Source organism: Gadus chalcogrammus, chromosome 13 (assembly GCF_026213295.1).
Source record: "Gadus chalcogrammus isolate NIFS_2021 chromosome 13, NIFS_Gcha_1.0, whole genome shotgun sequence".
NCBI lineage: Eukaryota > Metazoa > Chordata > Actinopteri > Gadiformes > Gadidae > Gadus > Gadus chalcogrammus.
In genome coordinates, this window is record NC_079424.1 from 597,848 (window position 1) to 607,337 (window position 9,490).

General features: G+C 51.4%; 1 protein-coding gene across 1 annotated transcript; it reads left to right on the forward strand.

The window, feature by feature from the left end:
- Positions 1-176: 176 nt before the first annotated feature.
- LOC130401837 (4'-phosphopantetheine phosphatase-like) lies at positions 177-9,326 on the forward strand. The gene is made up of 9 exons (XM_056605835.1): positions 177-317; positions 733-815; positions 987-1,195; positions 1,771-1,954; positions 3,632-3,724; positions 3,982-4,135; positions 5,238-5,419; positions 7,411-7,492; positions 7,830-9,326. The coding sequence occupies exons 1-9, from the start codon at positions 200-202 to the stop codon at positions 7,958-7,960; spliced, it is 1,236 nt and encodes a 411-aa protein (XP_056461810.1). The 5' UTR covers positions 177-199; the 3' UTR covers positions 7,961-9,326.
- The last annotated feature ends 164 nt before the right edge of the window (positions 9,327-9,490 follow it).

The window sequence follows — 9,490 nt, forward strand, 5'->3', positions numbered from 1 at the left end:
ATGTGGTCAATATAACGGACCTCATGCTTTGTTTACAAGTTGTTTTCGAGGCAACGCCCACTAGTTGGACCGATCCGTAAATTGTGATTGGACGGCACGCCTCCAGCTGCGCCTGGTTGGTCACGGGTCTTTATTGGTGATTGGACGACGGCGCGCACGCAAACTGCGCAGCCAGCGTCTGGGCTCTGCAGTGTGCACCATGGCGGAGCTGGATCGGGTGGAGAAGAGCAGCCACAGCTTGGACAAAAGCATAACGCTGCCGCCTGATGAAATATTCCGCAATTTGGAGAACGCGAAGCGGTTCGCCATTGACATAGGTACGGGCCGTCCCTTGGGTCGCACTGCTCTAGAGCTTGGACCTAAACCTCCAGCTTCTTCTCAGTGTCTCACTGAATACGTTCTGTTGTGGATAAGGTGACGTGTTGTGAAGTGGGAATGGACCAGCAGAACTAGTCCATGCATGCTTCAGCTGTCAAAGTCTGGTCGCTGACTTGTGTCATGGATACGCGGGGTCTGTGTATAGTCTCATGTATCGAATCGATGTACCATTGGACCTAGGGGGTCAAGTGTGACATTGTGTAGCTACAGTAGCATTAGCAGATCCTATTCGTCATCTCATAACCTGCTAGCCATTGTTGGTTAAAGTATAGAACATCCAGTTGTTGGTCCTGCACTGCAGCACTTTGTCATGTGTTATTCAGCGTGTGTCAACAAAGTTTAATGTTTTAACAGGTGGCTCTCTAACCAAGCTCGCATATTACTCCACCGTCCAGCACAAAGTGGCCAAAGTGCGATCTTTCGACAATACTGCAAAGGTTGGTTAAGTTTAATAACTGACTGTTAATGTGATTCTGCTGAGCAAGAACGTGCTATACGGTGTATGGCAGCATCAAATATAAACTCCTTCTTGTCTTTAAAAGAAAATGGGAAAAAAAGATGCGTGAGATGTTATTCCTCAATGCGCGTCTTTCATGTTCAATTAAAAGGAGGCGTCGAGCGAAAAACTGTACGAGATCTCGGTGCAGGAGGAGATCACAGCCCGTCTGCACTTCATCAAGTTTGAAAACGCCTACATTGAGACCTGCCTCGACTTTATCAAGGACCACCTGGTCAACACTGACACGAAGCTGATAAAAGCCACGGGAGGCGGGGCACACAAGTTTAAAGACCTCATCGAAAAGAAACTTGGACTAAAGTGAGTCAACTCTTATTTTACTCAGTAGTATACTTTTTAATTTTTTTTGACTTTTCGACTTTAAAACCCAGAAACTCCGTAATCCATTTTGCCATTTTGCTAGCCCCCTCTGTAAGCCTCGCCCCTGTATTAGCCCCCTCTGTAAGCCCCGCCCCTCTGCTTGCCCCCTCTGTAAGCCCCCTCTGTTAGCCCCGCCCCTCTGTTAGCTCCCTCTGTAAGCCCCGCCTCTCTGCTAGCCCCCTCTGTAAGCCCCTCCCCTCTGCCAGCCCTCTCTAAGCCCCGCCCCTCTGCTAGACCCATCTGTAAGCCCCGCCCCTCTGTAAGCCCCCTCTGTTAGCCCCGCCGCTAGCCCCCTCTGTAAGCCCCGCCCCTCTGCTAGCCCCCTCTGACAGCCCTCTCTAAGCCCCGCCCCTCTGCTAGACCCATCTGTAAGCCCCGCCCCTCTGTAAGCCCCCTCTGTTAGCCCCGCCCCTCTGCTAGCCCCCTCTGTAAGCCCCGCCCCTCTGCTAGCCCCCTCTGTCAGCCCCGATCCCTCTGTAAGCCCCGCCCCTCTGTAAGCCTGCTGCTGTCCTCAGGGTGGATAAGGAGGATGAGATGACCTGCCTGATCCGGGGCTGTAACTTCGTGCTGAGGAACATCCCCCACGAGGCCTTCATCTTCACCAAGCACGCCGACTCTGAGTTCCGCTTCCAGAACACCCACCCGGATATCTTCCCCTACCTGTTGGTCAACATCGGCTCCGGGGTGTCCATCATCAAGGTGAGCCCCCCCCTTCTCCCTCTGGGCCTTCGTAACGTTGGATCGTCTCTGGGGATGGAAGGAGAAGTCCTGATCCTCGCCACAGAGTGCTTGACAGTAGGGCTGGGAGATTATTCCACTTTTAATCGTAATTCAAATTTATGGTTAAGGATGATTTAAGAAATATATATATATATATATATATATATATATCTCGGGTATTTAGGGCAGCGCCACCATTTCCCCTTCTCCAAGGTCCTGTAGTGGGTGGTAACAATAATGCATTTTATTTATGGGCGCCTTTCTTGACACTCAAGGTCACCTTACAAAATCAAATATACATAGTAGCAAACAACAACAACAACAACAACACAATAATAAAACAGTGTACAAGAGAAAGAAAAGGGTGTGTTCATTCTAGTCCCAAGAATGCAACTGACTTAAAGAGAGGAGGCCTGTGTGGATAGACACGTTTTGAAGGTGATGGAGCTTGAGTGCTGGATGTCATGAGGCAGAGAGTTCCAGAGGTGGGGGGCTGAGCCACTGAATGCTCTTGACCCCATGGGAACCAGGCGAGCAGGTGGGAGGGTGAGCTGGATGGAGGAAGACGATCTGAGAGAACGGGTGGGTGTCTTGACATGGAGGAGCTCGGTGAGATACTGAGGGGCAAGATCGTTGATGGCCTTGAAAGTGAGAAGCAGGATCTTGTAAATGATGCGATATTTAATGGGGAGCCGATGGAGTTGCTGCAGGACAGGTGTTATGTGACTGATGGAGGGGTTTTAGTAATGATACGGGCTGCAGAGTTTTGTACTGCGTAATTTATGCATGGACTTAGCAGGTAAACCAAAGAGGAGAGAGTTGCAGTAGTCCAGACGCGATGCGACCGGGGTGTGAACCAGAATCTCAGCACTGTTGGGGGAGAGAGATGGGCGCAGGCGAGAGATGTTACGTAGATGGAAGTAAGCTGACCGAGTGACATGATTGATATGGGACTGAAATGATAGGGTGCTATCCAGGATGACACCCGGACTCTTGACCTGGGGAGAGGGGGAAACTGATGAATTGTCAATGGAGGTGGAGAAGTTATTAATTTTAGAGAGGGTGGATTTGGTGCCAATAAGGAGGATTTCGAGCCTGTTCCTCTTCAGAAAAAGTAAAATATAGACCTGGCTGCATGCGCTGGAAAAAGTGAGTGTGTAGAGTTTGGCTGAAGTCTGGCAACCAAAAGCAGCAGTGCAACACATTAATTCCAACATCTTAAACTGAGGCAAGCAGCAGAGTACGAGATGTGTTATTTTTTTTGCTTTTGTTAATCATTGTTTATCTTCAAATAAAATCCAACTTAAAAAACATATAGATTTTTCACTTGTATATATAATTTTTAATTAAAATCGTCATCGATAATTGGGTTTGGTTTGAGGAAATCAGAGATTTTATTTTTAGGCCAAATCGCCCAGCCCTACTTGATCGTCCCAACCACGGTGGTCTCTGGGGATGAGGAAGAGTGTGACAATGGAGGAAGAGGGGAGCTCTTCAAAGAATGATGCGCCTCTGCCTTTTGCAAACTAACCCAGTCGTTTGACCCCTGGCTCTGTGTGCATTAACATAATCGTCATAGTGATATCATACAGTGCCTCTGATAACTCGGTTGACTGCAGTGGAGTTTCCCTTTCCAAACCGTGTCTTCCCGACCAGGTGGAGTCTGAGGACAAGTTCGAGCGTATTGGAGGGAGTTCCATCGGTGGGGGAACGTTCTGGGGCCTCGGAGCTCTGCTCACCAAAACAAAGGTGCACCTTCCTCCACCTCGTCCTCCCTCAGCCGGAGGGCCGAGCGCCTCCCTGCTGTTCTCTGTGTGCGCCGGACGGTGGTCACATTTTAGAAAAAGACATTGTTTGTCTATCATGTTTTACATTTAAAATAAGATAATAATTGCCGTTGAGGGGTCGGGGTTATCGTGTAGCGTGGGGCCCACGGGGCCCCTTGATGCGGGCCCACGGGGCCCCTTGAGGCGGGCCCTGTGTTCAGGTGAGCGTGTCTCCTCCAGAGGTTCGATGAGCTGCTGCAGCTGGCCTCCAAGGGCCAGCACACCAACCTGGACATGCTGGTGAAGGACATCTACGGCGGCTCCTACGGGTCCCTGGGGCTCACCGGAGACCTCATCGCCAGCAGCTTCGGGAAGTCGGCCACCACGGACAAAGGTGAGGACCGCCGGAGTCTGGCTCAGAGCGAACGGCCCGGGGTTCAACCCCGACCTCTACGTCTGTGAACAAGACGCCCAACACTAGTCTGCTTTAGAGGTCGATTAGCCTCAGCGTCTTCCAGTTGATGTGGGACCTGTAAGAGTTGGACGGTGGGCGTCATTAAGGAGGGAGCAGGGGTTACCCAATCAAACCAGACGCTCATTCCGTAGCCTGCAGGGACGAGGTCTCTTGTATGAAGGCATGAGCAGGTAGTGTGGCGACACGTCCATAGATCTGTGGCTATCAGCCTTCTCTGCTAACTCAGGCTGGCCAGTGTTGACACAGCTCATTGTTTCCCCGAAACGCAGGATACAGTATGCTATTGTGTCGGCATGGGTCTGGGTTGACTCATTGACACAGAATAGACTAGAAACTGCTCAGGAAACGTCTGAGGAACGCCAGAGCCCGATAGACTGTCAGGAGTCCACTGCACTGGAATTGATGCTTTGCACTGAAGGTTCTATTCAAATGGGCAGTAGATACTATCAAAGTTCCCCTTTTGCATGCAATGCTTTGTAATTCAATACCTTTGTTCTGTCGTGTGCTGACCGTTGAGTTATTTTATAAATAGAACTCGTGTGTTCTTATCGGGAATCTTAGGAATGACATGCGGCCATCGCTTTGACCAATAATCATTCCCTCTGTGCTCGTTCGTTTGAATATATGATTGTGGTGCAGTGCTCGCCAGCGGTACGCGGTATCACATGACGGTGTATCACATGACACTCTGTCACATGACGCTCTCACTGACGCTGTATCACATGACACTGTATCACATGGCACTGTATCACATGGCGCTGTATCACATGACGCTGTATCGCATATCACATGACGCTCTGTCACATGACGCTGTATCAAATGACGCGTATCACAAGACGCTTTATCGCATATCACATGACGGTGTATCGCATGATGCTGTAACGAGTGACACTGTATAACATCACATGAAGGTGTATCACATGACGGTGTATCCCATGACGTTGTATCCCATGACGTGTATCCCATGACGCTGTATCACATGACGTTGGGTCACATGACGTGTTCCCCTATCCCGCTGCAGAGTTCTCCAAGGAGGACATCGCCAAGAGTCTGCTGCACATGATCAGCAACGACATCGGCCAGCTGGCCTGCCTGTACGCCCGGCTGCACAGCCTCACCAGGGTCTACTTCGGGGGCTTCTTCATCCGGGGCCACCCTGTCACCATGCACACCATCACCTACAGCATCAACTTCTTCACCAAGGCAAGGCCCCCCTGAGCCCTGGGGCCCCCTGAGCCCTGTGGCCCCTGAGCCCTGTGGCCCCCTAAGCCCTGTGGCCCCCCGAGCCCTGTGGCCCCCCGAGCCCTGTGGCCCCCCCGAGCCCTGTGGCCCCCCCGAGCCCTGTGGCCCCCCCGAGCCCCGTGGCCCCCCCGAGCCCCTTGGCCCCCCCGAGCCCCGTGGCCCCCTTGGAGCCCTGTGGCCCCCCAGAGCCCTGTGGCCCCCCCTGAGCCCTGTGCACCCCCGAGCCCTGTGGCCCCCCTGAGCCCTGTGGCCCCCCTGAGCCCTGTGGCCCCTCCTGAGCCCTGTGCACCCCCGAGCCCTGTGGCCCCCCCGAGCCCTGTGGCCCCCCCGAGCCCTGTGGCCCCCCCGAGCCCTGTGGCCCCCCCGAGCCCTGTGGCCCCCCCGAGCTCTGTGGCCCCCCCCGGAGCCCTATGGCCCCCCCAGAGCCCTGTGGCCCCCTCGGAGCCCTGTGGCCCCCCCTGAGCCCTGTGGCCCCCTCGGAGCCCTGTGGCCCCCCCAGAGCCCTGAGGCCCCCCCCGAGCTCTGTGGCCCCCTCGGAGCCCTGTGCCCCCCCGCGACGGAAACACACGATACACAACCTCAGAGCACAGCGTCAAAACCACAGCCCTCCACACACACACGCTGTGTATACATCCACACATGTGCACGCAGACAAACACAGAAAAAAAGTGTATTTGTATGGCGACACATTAGTGCCATAATTCACTAATGTGATAAAAGATGTATTCGGGCGTATTATATTATTCCACAAGCGTAGATATTAACTGCGAGCGCGCAAATGATCTCTGCGCGTGCGCAAATTACCTCTGCGCGCGCAAAACAGCCTCTCGCAAAACATGTTTTTACGCTCGCTCGAATTTAATTTTGGCACTATGGGGGAGGGAACCAAGGCAGGGCGGGCTTTCCTATGATTGGCCGTTTCGGAAGCGCGATATTTGATTGACAGCCCTCCTCAGCCTTCCTCTCATTCAATTCTGAATTGTACAGTAAATGGCTGAAACGATAGTTACGTATTGTAACTCTAGATTCTATGAGTATATAGGCGCAGCCTTTTAAGGCTGTCGCTATTGGGTTACCCCTAGGCGTGAGCCGTAGCACTGAAAAAATTGTAATCCCCGACCACCAACAGCGTGGGCCTCAATTACGTCCGCGTGCGGCGTGCCTCAACGACGTCCGCATTTCGCAGATATAGTCGGGCGCCGGCGGACGTTCTGCTCCCTATAAATAGCTTTTCTTCAGCTATTTAAAGGACAATGAGGCCGACAATTAAAAGGCTGCGCCTATACTCATAGAATCTAGAGTTACGCTTCAGAAACGGCCAATCATAGGAAAGCCCGCCCTGCCTTGGTTCCCTCCCCCATAGTGCCAAAATTAAATTTGAGCGAGCGTAAAAACATCTTTCGCGAGAGGCTGTTACGCGCGAGAGGCTGTTACGCGCGAGAGGCTGTTACGCGCGAGAGGCTGTTACGCGCGAGAGGATGTTACGCGCGAGAGGCTGTTACGCGCGAGAGGCTGTTACGCGCGAGAGGCTGTTACGCGCGAGAGGATGTTACGCGCGAGAGGATGTTACGCGCGAGAGGATGTTACGCGCGAGAGGATGTTACGCGCGAGAGGATGTTACGCGCGAGAGGATGTTACGCGCGAGAGGCTGTTACGCGCGAGAGGCTGTTACGCGCGCGCTGAGGTAATTTGCGCGCGCGCAGAGATCATTTGCGCGCTCGCAGTTAATATCTACGCTTGTAGAATAATATAATACGCCCGAATGCATCTTTTATCACATTAGTGAATTATGGCACTAATGTGTCGCCATATATTTGTGCACGCCTTGCACATCTAGACTACTGCAGATGACCGCAGCCTGAAACACAAGGTCCTCCCCTTATCTCCAACCAGATGACTGTACCTGCATTGTGCTGCTGCTAAATGTTACGTATTTATGGGTGTTCATCTAGGGTGAAGTCCAAGCCTTGTTCCTGAGGCATGAGGGATATCTGGGAGCCATCGGGGCGTTCCTTAAAGGAGCAGAGGAAGACAGTGAGGAGAACACACCACCGTGAACACAGACTTAACCAATGCACACATATCAGTGTGCTTAGCCTCTTTCCTCACTTGGTTCAATAACATTTCAATAAAATGAAAGACCATTCAGTATATCATTGAAATAGGATCATTATGTTTATTAATGGTGTCTTTAGGCCCAATTGGGCTCATCTGGTTGCCATGACAACATTAAGATAATAAAAATCTGCCTTTTAAGAAAAGAGATAACGGGGACAGACCAGAAGGCTGTGTCTCCTTTCCTCCGTCCATCTTTGTGGCTCATCGCTCTGTCCCTCCTCCCCGTGGTCTCGCTGCTCCCTGACGCCTGCAGACCCCAACCAGTACAGCTGGGGGGAGAACTACGCCGGGAGCTCGGGCCTCATGAGCGCGTCTCCGGACATCAACCCCATGCAGCGCGCACGCAGCGGAACGGTGGGTCCACCATCGACCCGTCAGCTCTGAGCTCTGGCTCTAATGACCTCCTTTTTGTTGTCCTCAGTTATTTACTATTGGTCCTCCTCGCCTCAGCCGCCCAGATCCTCTTCCTGTCGTTGTCTTTGCGGGATAGCGTGTGGAAATGTCATCGCCTGCTCCTCTTTTGTGTCTCCAGGCTTCGTAACCACCAGTGTTTGACGTCTCTTTTGTGTCTCCAGGCTTCGTAACCACCAGTGTTTGACGTCTCTTTTGTGTCTCCAGGCTTCGTAACCACCAGTGTTTGACGTCTCTTTTGTGTCTCCAGGCTTCGTAACCACCAGTGTTTGATGTCTCATTTCTTTTCCTCATTTCCTTTCCACATGTTCACCTTCTGTACCGTTTAACATTCCCATGCAGTTCCCAGTAAGTACTTCCTGGTGCTATACGTGTGTGTGTGTTTGTGTGTGTCTTTATAGTTTGGAGTTACTGTCCGCCTGCTCCTCTAGCGAGTTGCTCGGCCATGCGATGACATCCAGTCATCTGAGGCCCCCAGATTAGTTTAACACCTGCTTGTGAACTTTTAATTTTCTTCTTGCTTTGATTAATTTCCTCCGCTGCTAACATTTGGTTGCAATCGCCGCCTTTTTCGTATTTTTCTGTCTCGTAGTTTCTTACTGAAAGTTATTCTAGCTGGATTTGAACCTTGTTTTACTGTTTGAATTTTTGTATAAGGGGGTTTTATAAAGACTAAGTCGGCCATGTTTGCTTTAACCTTTACACGTGTCTGAACGATAGAGCTGCTCCACTCCGGAGTTATCGGGAACATGATTAGCTTCATCTCTGCGTCCCCATGACTGCTGGGTAGGGGTGCGCTCTGCTGTACGGACGCTGGAAACAAGAACCACTACCCCAAGGTTCCCCTCTGAGCTGAGCTGTGTCGATGAGGGAAACAGTCCCATCATTCACACCCTTGGTCAGGGGATGACGCAATTATTTAGTTATAGTGAAAAACTGCTTTAACTTTAACAAAGTCTGATGATTGCAATCCCCCGATGTAAAATATAAATCTTGTTTTTAGTGTTCAAATCATTGGATTGCTTGCTGGGAGGAAGAAGAGTGTTGTTCTCTTCTGTAGATGAAGCTTACCTCAAGACAACACATCAGTTCAAACTCACGAATACCGAGCCCAACCGGTCTCCAGACGTTGTTTAATCATGACCCCCCAAACCGTCTCGCACTGATTAAGCGTCCATAGTGTATATCATATATATATATATATATATATACTGCATGTAGACATATGTATATCATAGTGGAGCCACCTGGCTCATCCCGGTACCAGTTAGGTATCAGGGGGTCAGGCCTACACTGGTCCAACAATGTGAGCGTCACTGATGTACTGAGTGATCTGTGTGTTATAGCCTTGTGTCATTTACATTTGAAGTGTAGTGTAAATTCTGTGTCTGTGTGCGTGTGTGTGTGTGTGTGCGTGTGTGTCTCTGCGTGTGTGTGTGTGTGTGTGCATTGGTGTGTCAATGCGCTTGTTTGTGTGTGTGTGTGTGTGTGTGTGTGTGTGTG

Bases quoted from the DNA above. Each gene is read 5' to 3' on its own strand.
- LOC130401837 (XM_056605835.1), top strand. From the start codon at position 200: ATGGCGGAGCTGGATCGGGTGGAGAAGAGCAGCCACAGCTTGGACAAA. The intron at 318-732 runs GTACGGGCCGTC...ATGTTTTAACAG, and splicing joins GCGGTTCGCCATTGACATAG to GTGGCTCTCTAACCAAGCTC. The intron at 1,196-1,770 runs GTGAGTCAACTC...TGCTGTCCTCAG, and splicing joins GAAAAGAAACTTGGACTAAA to GGTGGATAAGGAGGATGAGA.